The 13882-nt window shown below is 31.2% G+C and overlaps 1 protein-coding gene across 15 annotated transcripts in view; it reads right to left on the reverse strand.

Moving 5' to 3' along the window:
- Nucleotides 1-1572: 1572 nt before the first annotated feature.
- LOC130451859 (basement membrane-specific heparan sulfate proteoglycan core protein) overlaps nucleotides 1573-13882 on the reverse strand; it is a 243593-nt gene continuing 231283 nt past the window's right edge. For all 15 annotated transcript variants that reach the window (XM_056791194.1, XM_056791193.1, XM_056791190.1 and 12 more), the window contains 13 exons: nucleotides 13691-13876; nucleotides 12120-12380; nucleotides 11360-11632; nucleotides 10876-11013; nucleotides 8785-9072; nucleotides 8550-8701; nucleotides 7698-8487; nucleotides 7192-7500; nucleotides 6828-7075; nucleotides 6409-6766; nucleotides 6128-6325; nucleotides 5516-5879; nucleotides 1573-2875 (listed from right to left, as the gene is read on the reverse strand). In XM_056791194.1, the coding sequence (XP_056647172.1) occupies nucleotides 2833-2875; nucleotides 5516-5879; nucleotides 6128-6325; nucleotides 6409-6766; nucleotides 6828-7075; nucleotides 7192-7500; nucleotides 7698-8487; nucleotides 8550-8701; nucleotides 8785-9072; nucleotides 10876-11013; nucleotides 11360-11632; nucleotides 12120-12380; nucleotides 13691-13876 (3608 nt within the window). In that variant the 3' untranslated portion in view covers nucleotides 1573-2832. The remainder of the gene's footprint in view (nucleotides 2876-5515; nucleotides 5880-6127; nucleotides 6326-6408; nucleotides 6767-6827; nucleotides 7076-7191; nucleotides 7501-7697; nucleotides 8488-8549; nucleotides 8702-8784; nucleotides 9073-10875; nucleotides 11014-11359; nucleotides 11633-12119; nucleotides 12381-13690; nucleotides 13877-13882) is intronic.

Below are 13882 nucleotides of genomic sequence, written 5' to 3' on the forward strand. Positions count from 1 at the left end.
CATCGCAAATTTCTATTTTGATTATTACAGATAATTTCTTTGACAACTAAATACTTTTTGACAAATTGAAATTTTAGGTTGTGTTTCCTATAATAAGTAGGTTTAGTGTAATTTTATATTATACGCTAAATCTCAAAAATTCATTATCGAAATGAATCCAATAAACAAATTTATAATTAAGAGGGCTATGTTAGGAGAAGAGTTTATTCACTAATTTGACAAACATAATCATATATATTAAATTTATTTCCGAATTAGAATAACTTGAAGATTCACTCATATCTAGTGGGCGTTTTTAAGAGGATACGGTAACATTGAGCTATCGTTAAAATGAAAATACAATATTCTAACTACTGTATCGACCTTGAAAGACAACACGATAATATACACGATATACCAAATAAATTAAATTGTATATATTCTAGTGGATGATTAACCATGTAACATAAAAAACGTAAGTCAACTTATTACATGCCTCTTATAACATTCTAAGGTCGGTACACTGGTTACCAACTTTTCAGTACCTGTTAACCTGTTAGTAGAAACAGTTTCATGAAATGTGGTACACTAAGAAACTTCTTGAAGTAGTGCTAGTTAGCAGGACTTCTTCCTAAGGAAGAACCTGGGAATTGTTACAATCAGCGCAGAGTTTCTACGTCTCGCCGAAATAGCTTTGTCTTGAAGCGTCTCTTTGATTCACTCTAATTTTACTAACTTCTCTCATAACTTGTCAAGCAGTTATTTACCTTATTCATATTATCGACGTTTTTACAATATTTCATAGCAATAAGCAATCCATGAAATATCTTAGACAATATAAGGCGGATGGAATCCTTATAATCCCCCTTGAATAGATTCAACGAACTAATCTACTTGACAGGAAAATTTAAGTCAACTTTCCCACCAGGATGGACAGGATGATCAAAATAAGATTAGGATAATTTTATCTGTTATCAGACCGGGCTAGTAACTATTACTAACTCAGCCCAGCTTGCCGCACAATATAATAATCACTGTGCATGAAATGCTATAAGGCACTCAATAAGCTGGTGGTTTTTGCGCAGACCAAGGTTAGAGCCACACACTTTTGAGAGGGCTGGAACCTGCGGTGGAAATCCCTTAGCCACAGGTTAAACTGCGGGAAAAGAAATAAGCAAAGACATGGCTCCACTCATAAGAAAGCTGATAACCAGAACTCTTATTCGTGAGATAAACCCCTCCGACTGGGCTACAGAAATAGTGTATCTAAGTAGAAGATATGTGAAACTCTTAATCACGGGACACAGTCAGTTATCTCAGATACAAGACAGTCGGAGTTATTTCTATAAATTATTTTAGTCGTAATTTTGATGGAATTCGTAGCTCTTCTCTTCGGTTTCTTCTAGTTTCAGTTGAATTTTTCATATTTTATTTGTATATTGTAGCTAGATAATTATCATGACAACCATATCTTTGATTCTAGTACTAATGGTGAAGCTTAATATTAGCTTTATTTTTTAGAATTGTCTACCGGTAATATTTGCTGTGGAATATTTTTCGGGAATCAATTTCGGTAAATAAAACACAAAAAAATATGTTCATTTATCATATTTATTGTCTGTATTTATTGAGAATGCATTTTTCTCGAACAACGAATTAAAAGACTGCATTTTCAGGTAATATTTTCTTCCAAATTTCTGAATGTAAGTTTAGACATTTTTTTTTATATTATTTTTTTTGAGTAATATACATGTTTTTAAGAACAATGAGTTATCTAGAGAGAAATAATAAGCAATTATAAAATATCTTTTTGTTTTTTAATAGCCTATACCTACTTCTGTATTGTTAATCACCATTGCTGATACGTTTTCGTTTCGTTTTTGAAATCACATTGTAAAAATTTTCTTTTAAACGTAAGTACTAAATAATTTTATCATCATACGCGGAACAAAAACGTATTTCGAACATAGAAACTTGCAAAACACAAAAAATATAACTTCAACATAGGTATGGAAAGATTGAAATGAATTATTTTTATATTGTGTAACAATCGATTTTTTTTTATGAAAGATATTGGATACAATGGATTTTATAAAAAAACAATGTATAACGGATTTTTTGATTGGAAAATTTTCAAATTCAATGAATGCTCCCTTAATCAACAACAGAAGACAGAATGAGAATGAGAACCAATAGTAGACAATTTTTTAGAAACTAGAATTTTAGCAAAGCTTCTAGTGAATGGAATAAGTTTAGTTTCTAAGTCTTACATAAATAGAAGTGAACACAGAAATATGAATTCCGTTTATGGCGAAATAAAACCCGCTAAAGATATAAATAGAAATAATTGTGGTAAGAAAATCTGGATGAAGTTGTTTCATAAATTTTATTTGTGTTTTGCATGTAGTTCTTTTCGAAGCAGTAGCACCATAAAAATAAAAGTAGAGAAAAAGGAATATTTACTGGATTGACTTCAAGTCATAAATTTCTTTTTCACTTAGACTATTATGTAAAATGGCACGATATTTTTCTCATCAACTATTATATGAAAAAATAAAACATAAAAAACGGTAAAAAAAGTAAACGAACTGGAAAAATGGCAGTATTAACATATAAAAAATGTACAAAGGCTGTATTCCGAAGAAATTGAAGCTAATATAATATTAACACAAGAAGCAGGAAATGGTGAAATACAGCTTTATAATATCGAGCTATTCAAATTAGTATAATCTCAATATTATATGTGCAACTTTAATATGAACACAAAATAGTGAACACGATGGGGTGTGAAATATACAAAATTAAGTATTTATTAACGACGACAGCGTTTTATCTAATCTAGGGGTTCTTTCTTCAATTTACCAGATCATTCAACCATATGTCTCGGCCTGAAAAGCTGAAAAACAAAAACAAATTATTTTCATATATCTAGACAACAAACTAATGTTTTGAACGTCATGAATTAAAGAATGAAGTGATAAAGTGTATGCTCTATGTGGGTGGCCTGGGTTTATTCATTATGATTATTTTATATTGATTTTTTAGTAAAAAAGATTTTGGTATAGTTCAAAAAATCTTACAAGATATACAAAGTAGCCGAATCTCCAGTACAGTTTAACAAATTAGTTGAAAAATAAATCCACGTGAGGTAATGACAAGAAAAAGTTGGAAGAGAATCGAAATTGTTAATTAGAAGAGTTGGTTAGGAAAATGGAGAAACAGTAAAACATATATAGCAAGTTAGAACGGGATAAACTGAATATTAATATAACATAAAATGATCCAATAAGAGAAGGTATAACCTGGATTCTAGCTAAAAGCAAGAAACCAAAAAGATTGCAGGAAATCAGTACGTAAATGAAAGCCAGTCTTATACACTGTATTTAATTATAGTCTATCTGTAAAATAAATACATTTTAAAGATATAATAGACAACCATTCAATCTGTCTATAGTGAAATCCCTAAGCACCTGGATATAATAGCATATCTATTCATCGAAGTGAATATTTATTCTGATATGAACAATTCTAATTATGAGGAGAATGAAATAATGGGGAATTTCGTGTATTTTTGATTAATCTTACCTGGCTTTAGCAAATATCCATGGACAATTGCAACATTAGTAAAAAAGCATCAGTCTATTTTATAATATTATAAAGGTAATAAAATATTTATAACGTTAGCATATCAATTTTTATATACATACAATACTGATTATCACAAATTAACATAACCCTATATTTGTGTATTTTCAACAAACTCACATACATAGAGATATATTGTGGATGAAAATACATTTTAGTGTAGCAGTTCTTGTACTCTGTATTGATCAACGCAACATGCAAACTATAACATAAAATGATTACTATTCATGTTCGGTATCGAACCTAATAAATCCACTTATAAATCCTATGGTACTTATGGAGCGAATTCGATTTCCTATATAGATTTCAATCAGGTTATTAAAAATAACGTTATAGCTGTTTTAATTCTATTGTTGACAAATATACCATTGGACAAAGAAGGTAGATGATGGAGTTGAGAAATGAATAACAGAATTTCTATTTATATTCAATTTCACCAAAGGTTATATAATTATATATTTTCATATTGACGCAGCATGATCAAATAATGTGTAAATATGTTTTCATTGTAGATTTTAGGCTTTCAAATATCGTTCATTATATTGTGGTTATTCTAAATATTTTTGATTACGAAAGTTAAAGAAGCTGCGAGTATCGTTTTCTTATCATAAAGTGTAGTTCATTCCAATACACAAATTAGGGGTATAACAAAAGGTATACTTTTCTCCATTACATCCTCATAAATTAAACAAATTTTTCAACATAATAATAAAAATTTTGATATGATATGATACAATATATACGTATATATATCTTATAACATAAAAATACCTATTGTCTAGCACAAAACATCGGAAAATTTCAAAAAAATGGAATCATGATATTCCTAAATATCTCAAAAATAATACGAAATCATAAGTTATCATTAGAAATTATTATTATCGACAAGCTTTCTTAGCATATACTGGTCCAGAAAGGAAGTGCAATCATATATTTAGATTCCGTCTAATGTTTGATTTGTAATATTCAACACCAATATTTTTGATGAGCCTGCTACAAATATACAGTTGGATCAGAAGGTGAAGCTCTTAATCAATAATTCTAATTTGTATCTCTGCTGTAAAAGTATAAGAAATCTTTAAACACTTTAACCATATCAAATTTAAATATCAGACTGTTGTGTTTTATTTTACTAAAACTATTATCCAAAATAATTATTAATAGTTCTTTTAAATCCAATTATTTTGATTTTTGAACAATGTGATAGAGATGTAAGCAAGTTTCTAGTTTTTCTGAAGCTCTTATTCTTGTATTCATAAATATATTCTATAATTCTTTTCAGGTTTCTGCCCGATAATATCGATACATTATAAATTCTCTACTTTTATGTCCAGCCCAGTATTCATTATGTTAGTCACAAATAAATGGCTTATCAAAATAAAAATTTTTTCTAAACAAAAAATATTTCATATAATGAAGTAACAAAATGTTTCGACTATTTTTTTTTGAAATTTTCCAAATATATTTATTGCACTTATTAAGTTGCACACAACTTAGATGTAGGTCAAACGAACCTTAATATATCTAATATTGTATGACACAACTGGACTATGCAATAAATTTTAATAGTGTGGATGGTTTGAGCACAACTGGAAGGTTTAGGATGAATTATATTTACAGGAGGTGGTTCTATAATTTCATCAAATTGATCACTATCAGCGAAAATTAATGAGGACGGAATCCAACGCAGTCTGTTTCAAGAGCAGCGTGAAAATGTTAAAAATTAACTATAGTTCTTATTGAATGGTTAAGAAAACATGTCAAAGGATTTACGCAGATTATCAGTAGTGGCACTAAGATTTCCATTGACATTGAAAAAAGTGAACTAATCTATCCTCAAGTACACCAAATGTCATATGTCAAAGATTATTGATTAGATAATGAAACTTACCTAGAGCAGGGCCTGACATTCAGACCATTGATAGCTTTAATTCCTAAATCTAATCTTTGGGTATTTTGCAATTCAAAACCATGGATGCATCCGTTGAAACCTCGTGAAAACTTATTGCCCGTCATCCTGGAGATATTCGGCGTTCCTCCAATGTAGATATTTCCTTCGACGTTCAACGATGTTGATGTACCAGGAGCATCTCCTTCTTGAGTCCAACTGTTGTCTATTTCTATTGAACCTCTTTTACCGTCACGTTTCAAGATGACACTGTGTCGGTTCCCGTCGTCGATTCGTCGTTTGTTGTTTATAACATTGGCTGGGCCGTCCCCTAGATCAAAGCTGTATTCCAGGAAACCGTTGGCAACTGAAATGGGATAATTAATTTGTTAAAGAACTAAGCAAACTCTTAACTAATCTGGAATATTAATTAGCAAGGAAATATTACGCAATGTTCATGGATAGTCAGTAGACAATCCCTGATAAGTTCTAGATTCTGATATACGACAATCCGATATATTTATTAGAATATCCGAACGGGTTGGAAAAAATATGCATTGCAAAACAATTTTTTTATTAAATAATGAGCCGTTTAACCTTTAAAATTTCACTTACTTGATAAAGCTATATAATTGTTACCATATCCACTAGAGCTTGGAGTTTGTCCGTGCCAGAAAATGAGTCCGTTTGATTGGTTAGTGGATAATTCTAATGCGATTACTTCCTGTTCTCCGTCGCGATGAGCTAGAAGATCTCTGTTAAATTCTAGATAACCATTTCCATCAAAATGGGCGTCGTTGCGTATTTCCGTTACTGAAATAATAAAGGTAGATAGCATAAATAATAGTATCATATTACTTGGTTTTTGAATTTTCGTTTTCATGAATGTTAATTACCTTGATCGCAGTTGCGTCCTGTAAATCCAAGAGTACAATCGCATTCATAGTGAGTATTCTTCAAAATGCAGGTACCTTGATTTTGACATGGGTTCGGTTCGCATACATTTTCGGCAGTTTGACAATTTTGTCCAGTAAAACCTGCTGCACAAGCACATTGGTATGTTGTTGGTGAGAGTGGGTAGCATTGTCCGTTGTTTTGACATGGATTATTTGAACAACTGACGTGTCTGAAAGGTCTTTCCGTGTTACTATCAGAGATATTATTATCAATATCTTCTTCAGCGTTACAATCTCTGACGTTGGCGGAATCGGTTATGTTTTGAATCAAGTTAACATCAATACCCGAAAGATTGATCTGAAAATTAGAATTATTGTTAGTAAATATTTTACTGTTCGTTTGGTCGATGTGTACGTACATCTCCAATGCATCCGTTAAATCCAGAATAAACTTGTACTCCATCGTTTATTTTAATGTGGTGTTTATCGTAACCTCCGACGAATAGTGGCGTTTGGAGATTTATGGTCTTGTAGTTACCTGTTGACCTTCCAATAGCTGGTGCTTGTCCGTCAATCATGAGTCTGCCTTCACCGAGAGACCTAGTTGCTGTGAGAACATGCCACTCGCCTGGTTTTAAGTCAGTTTCATCCCTTATTACCGTTGCACCTAGGAAAAATAAATATATCAAAATAATAACGTATTACGTTTCTAATTTTTTTTTATTTCATACAGATTAATTTTCAAAATGTTGACCGTTAATATATATATGTCCTTATTCTCACCGTTCCCTGCATCAAATCTGAATTCCAAGTGTCTGTCTTTGATTGCCAAACTAATAAAATTGCCGTATCCTTCTTCACTTTCACTGCAGTAGAGCAGAATACCATCTTCTAAAGTATTAGGTTTTATTTTCAATGTTAGTTTTAATTTTCTTGCCGGTTTTGGTGTGGGGTAAGCAATGTAAGCATCATTTTGAAACGCTGGTTCTATTACTGTGATTTCTCTTTGACATCTACGTCCAGCACGACCAAGGGGACATTGGCATTCAAAACTATTATCTGTATCAATACATCTTCCGATTCCACATGCATCTGAAAAATGAATGATTTATTCATTCAGTATTATGATAATAATTTTGGACGAACTCTTGGCATTGTATTGAAATGATTCATAAAGCAATTATAGAAAAGAGTATTAACGTTACAATTTACATCCCGGAAGGTGAAATTGACGACCAAAACAATATTTGAAATTGAATAACTTAATGGTGCAACAGTTTTATACTTACGTGGTGAGCAAGCTTCTCCTTTCAGTTTACTGCAAGTTGGACCGCTGTAGCCTGATGAGCATATACACATGTAACCTTCTTTGGATAAAGCTTCTTGACAGACACCTTGATTTTGACATTTACTTTCACTGCAAGATTCGCACGTTGTTATTCCAGTTTTATTCAAGGCTTCCCGCAAAATGTCCAAATGAGAATGTCCTATTTTTAAACGACTAATACAACCTACAAATCCGTGGTATTGTTCATATCCTAAAACTTCACGTGAAATACCATTAACATTAGGTACTCCTCCCAGAAACATGGGCTCTGTTAAGTCTAATCCAGTATATTTGCCTTCAGCTACACCTACAATTGGACCGTCTCCATCTATGTACATGGTAACCTTCCTTCTATTTCTTGAAATTTTTATAGTATGCCAATCTCCAATAGTAATAGGCCTTTCTGCTCTAACTATAGTGGTGCCGGCTCCCAAATTAAATTTGAATTCAGGTATTCCTCCTACTAAAGAGAGTGCTATATAATCTCCACTTCTATCGTTTCCTTTCTCTCCGTTGTATAGGATTAAACCGGTGTCTTGTTGTGGTTTAAAGGAAATTTCGAACACAAATTGCATGTAAGAATCTGATAAAGTTGGAATAGTGATGTAGCTGTTGGGAGCTTGTGTAAAGTATGGTACTATGTCAGTAACAACAAGAATTACTGGGATATCCATAGATTGTTCACTATTACTGGCAGTACATGTGTACACACCAGCGTCTGAGCTATCTACGTCGTTAAGTTGGATGGTTTTCTGAAAAAATCCAAAATTTGATGTAGGTCCTTTATTGGTATTAATTAAACATAAATACTTACAGAAAATTCATTGACATCTCTTGGTAATTCTCCTCCTTGTTTGCTCCAAACGTATTCAGTAGCGTCGAAATTTGCTTTGCAATCTAACTGAACTGTTGATCCTCTTGCTGCTTCTTTTGTTTGTAGAGGAGGTTGGTCTTTAAACTGATCGTCTGGAATAAAATAAAATTATATTGAAACATTTCAACAAACATCTTCCCACAAAATATAACAAAAAAAAATTGTTACTACGTACCAATTACAACTAAGTTATAATCTTTGTAATAAGTGGATAGTCTTCCAGTTGCTTCACATCTGTAAACACCTTGATTTTGGGGACTCAAATTAGCAATCCTCAAAACAGTATTTACACTGATCACGTTGTCCGACAAAGGCCCCGAAATTTTAGACCACATGGTGATAGCTCCTCTTTCAGAGGATTGACAGTATACTTCAATATCTTCACCTACATAGTGTTCTGCTTCTGGTGGATTGAAAGTAATTGTATATTGGGGTTCTTGTGGTCTTGTTGGTGGTGCAGGTCCTGAAATGTTTACGTGTTAAATAGGTACTGGGTTAATTTTAAAGTAGATGTATAGAGTATCTGTGTTTGGTTTGTTTCACATGTTAATATAAACTGATAGGATCCAAATTTATTGATTATATATAAAAATTATGGAACAAAAATGATTTTTTGTGAAATATCTAGTGTGTAAAATGTTTTTGGAAATTATTTCATGAAATATTCCATTTATTTTTTATTTTTACACTTCAAATGACTGAATTCTGGATTGGGGAAGAACTGTTCAAACTGTAATCTGGATGAATTATCTATATGCATGTAAAATCTTGTGAAGACTAGTTTCTTTGGGAATATTGCAACTACCAAACAGTAAAAACTATTTCAAGAACACAGATACGCTACAAAAACCAATCAGTGGCGTAGTTATTGTTCCTAAAATGATGCACCTCAGAAAAGTTAACCACACTGTTCAATATTCTCGTTCTCACGAAAAATTTTGATAAAACTCAACGATTTTTTAAAAAATCTAACCTAATCTAACCAATTTTATCAAATTTTTTCGAGCACCGATTGTTATGGCGTTCTTTGCTGAGTGTTAATATCTACAATCTTGTTAGAAAATAACTCTCTACTCTCTATGAGTTGGACCCTAAAATCCCGATAACTGCGCCACTGTTTTATAATTTATAAGAGATATAAAAGAAAAGATGAAGGAAACATACATTTTAATTAGTAGGTACGACATAAAATAGCAATGGATTAAACATATTTTATTACATTATTACAGAGTCCGCAATATCATTCGTCTAGAAATAGAAAAGTATAAATTTCTATTTCTAGCTGAATTGTCTCTACCAGAAAAAATATAATTTATTAGATACTTATTTGCTTGTATTTGATAAAATTAATAACGAAGAATGCCTTAGAGAGAGGAACTATAATTTAATAAAATGATATATTAAATTACAATCGGCCATCGTTGAAAAATTAAAAATTTTCGAAATATCTCTTCCTGTTAAGCCCGTTAGAGGAAATGTATTTCACGTTCTAATTTTTATCACAGTATTTTTGTCCCAACTACCATCTTAAGGAATAAGTACTTTTCTAAATTGATCAATTTCAAAATTCTTTGCTATACCTTTAAATAACCTTTAAATAAACTTATAAGTCTATTTTTTAAAAGATTCCAATTCCAATTTGTATAAATTTTTTCAGAAAATCCGCTTATTATAAATATGTAGACAGTTTTTGTTAGTGAATTCTAAGCAACATTTTTTCCCAAATGGTAAATTCAAGCCACAAGATTTATATCTGGTAGAGTCTTAGATTATACAGAAGTAACATTAAATGAATTTATTATTTTATATCAGCAATTCATATAGTGGAAGTGAATTTGTGGTTTTTTTTATCTATTGAAAATAAGGTAAATTCATTTGATGTTTGTTATTAAAACCTTTTTATACAAATCAACTGGAGTCCAACTAAAAAATATCTCGTTATAACTTTTAAAATTGGAATTAAGAAGAAGTTATGGGTATTGTTGATGACAAAGTCAGACAGAACAGAAACAATGACAAATTAATTTTTCCTTGAACTAACGAAATCAGTTTTTGGTATAAAAAGGTTTCTACAAAATTAGTTATTAAAGCTCTATCAGGAAATGTAAATAACAAATCTGATGATTAAGGGAACAAGATTTTGTCCATCCCCATAAAAATAAACATCGTCTACATTTGAAGACTTGACATCACGAAGAGCTAGATCTAGACAACGAAGAGGCTAGAGGTGAAAAAAACTAGAGATAAGCTAGATTATTGAACAAACCCCGTCGTTTCCTGTTTGAACAATCCATTTCGTCGCTGTAATCTCCACAATCGTCCTTCCCATCACAACAGAGATATTCCGGTATACAAATCTTATTTTTACATGACCAATATCCCTCTTGGCAATTCCATCGACGTGCTGTCATACATGCAATGTGCAACATTAACAAATTACATTGTATTAAATTGGCAGTTGAACCATTCCGTAACCAATTTTTATATCTTTTTTTTTAACATCTTTCATTATTTAGAATTTTAATTTAAGTTAGAGAATCACAGAATTGAATATCGGATAAAGAGATTCGAAGATAAAAATAATTATAATGAGATAATTGATTAGATGATTCATAATATAAATAAAATGATAATATCCGTATAATTATGTTTTTATACATAAAATAAAATGTGGTTACGAATTAGTACATACCTCCAACTCACTACAAACTGTACAAAAACAATTCCGGCGATAACGAAATTAAACTAACCTGTTAAAATTAAATCAACGTAGTCACTGATAGTACCATTTTTAGTTTGGATTTCACAATAATACCTTCCCTGGTCTTCTTGTCTCACATTTCTGAGATATAAGAGTTCCCCATCTTCTCGAGCACCATAGGGAAGTTGGGGCCCTGCTCTAAACCATCTCACAGTGTTAGCGAAATTAGGATTGGTGACTCTACAGCGTAAGCTAACGTTTGTACCGATTGGAGCTTGTTGTTGTTTTTGTTCGGCTTTAATGGCAGGTCTTGAAACGTTTTCTGTGACAAAAAATACGATTCCTTTGTGATATCACGAGTCATTTATATATTAGGAGATATATATATTCATGACTATCACTGTAACATATTTTCAGTCTGATACTGTTCGTTGTTACTTCAAATATTAGAATGTAGTGCTGAGTTGCTAAGATCAAATAATTAAATGTTAATTCTTCCATAAATCCCACTTCTCAGGTTTTTATATATGTTCTATGATATATCTGTATCTTTTTGACTTTATCTTCTTCAAACTTTTATTCAATTCTTATTCCATTTGGGATTCCTTTCCATGTTTTCATTTTTCATTTCGAAACCATTCACCTTCTCATGTTTGTGTACGTGTCTTGAGTAACAAATTTGCAGTTGCTAGCATAAGGTACCATACATAAAAAAGCATTTTCTACACATTCCTCACTATTAAAATCAAATATTCGCATCCTAATACAACAATTTGGTAGCATTATAACTATCAGTTTGGAAATATTACCTTCAACGATAACATCAGCTACAGCTTCAGCTTTACCGGCTCTGTTGATGGCCGTGCACAAATATCGACCAGCATCTTGAAGTTGAATATTATTGAAACGTATGTAACCATCTCTGGTATAAACTGAGTTAGGCATATCACGACCCATAGGTGACCACGATATTTCAATGGGTTGATCTCCACTAGCGCTGCAATTTATGTAAGCGTGTTCCCCAGGATGTACCACTTGACGTTGAGGAACCAACGTTATTCTTGGCGGAACTAGAAAAGAATATAAAATTTTTTCAATCGTATTGAATCGAATTATGTACGTTCTCTTTTCGCTGAACCTATAAGTGAAATTTTAAATTTCAACGTCATTAATTTCTTCTGTATTTACATACAGAATATTGATATTAAGTATTGATATTTTAAGAAATATTTTCAGTAGTGTTTGAAGTTTCAAGTAAGCTCAGTTAGAGTATATCAAGCACAAAAACAATTATCTTTAATTGTAGACTATGCTGTATTGATAGGTGATTAAATTTTTTGTTTTACTTGAGTGTCGGTTAGCTATAAAAACTCCAATTTTTTTTATGTTTATTGTAAATATTTGGCATGAGGAAATACCATTTGGGTGTATTATTGTTATCATTAATAATTTTCAAATAAGAGGCAGGCAATATTAGATTCAGCGAAAAGAAGTCCTTAAAAAATGTATGAGGGCACAATGGCATAGCATAAATTATGGCTATAATTAAATGAATGAATGATGCTGCAGCTTTAATCAAATTTAGAAAATATACGATATTGATACAATGTTGATATTCATATTTAGAGAATACAAACCTACAATGTTCAAAATCTCTCTCAAAGTTTCTGATAATCGACAGCTGAATGATTAATTAGAAATTAAATAATTGTTTTACTGATGACAATGGAACACAATAATCATTCATTAAATACAAATTTATAAAGACGAAATACTTTGAAACAAATTTTGCGTGTGGATAAAAAGATGTTTGATTAAATATAATGACATAAACGACTTAATATGTTTATGTATACCTGCGTGCAAAACAAATATTCTAACAAAAATTATACGGACGAATAACAGTACCTAAATATGTGCAAATAATGTCTTCAGCGGCTGAAGAAACAAAATAAGAAAATAAATATAGTTAACATATCAAAACACACAACATAGTAAGTATAAACCAGTAAACCAAGATATTGCCCAAGTTGTTTGTGAAAGAAAAAAATATAAAAAGATTTGTTTCTATTTATATATAAATAGGTTTAAAAATAATTTTCTTTGGGCACAAATTCCCTTACAAATTCATATAAAAAGTTTTACATAATTTATTCGTATCATATTTTCAATTTATTTATCAGAATCCAATGTTATGAACAATAACATGAATAGAAATAGAAAAATACTATAAAGTGTACTCTACAACTATCATTCTTTCACTAGTTTTCTAGAAAATTTAAATCAACGTCATCTTCACATCAATTCGAACTAGAGAGTGTACATTGGTGCACTAGTTTATACTAAAATATTCATACAGTTATGAATGGAAAATACTTACAGATAACCGTAAGATATGGATTGACGCTGAATATAGCTCGTCCGGATGAATCGTAACCGGAGCATCTGTATTCTCCTTGGGCTTCTTGTTCTACATTATCAATGTACAAAACACCATTCCGTTGAATAGATCTACTGGGTAATGGGTTACCATCAGTTCTTGACCACCTTATATCGAGGGAGGAACCTGAGA

The sequence above is a fragment of the Diorhabda sublineata genome, chromosome X (assembly GCF_026230105.1).
Source record: "Diorhabda sublineata isolate icDioSubl1.1 chromosome X, icDioSubl1.1, whole genome shotgun sequence".
NCBI lineage: Eukaryota > Metazoa > Arthropoda > Insecta > Coleoptera > Chrysomelidae > Diorhabda > Diorhabda sublineata.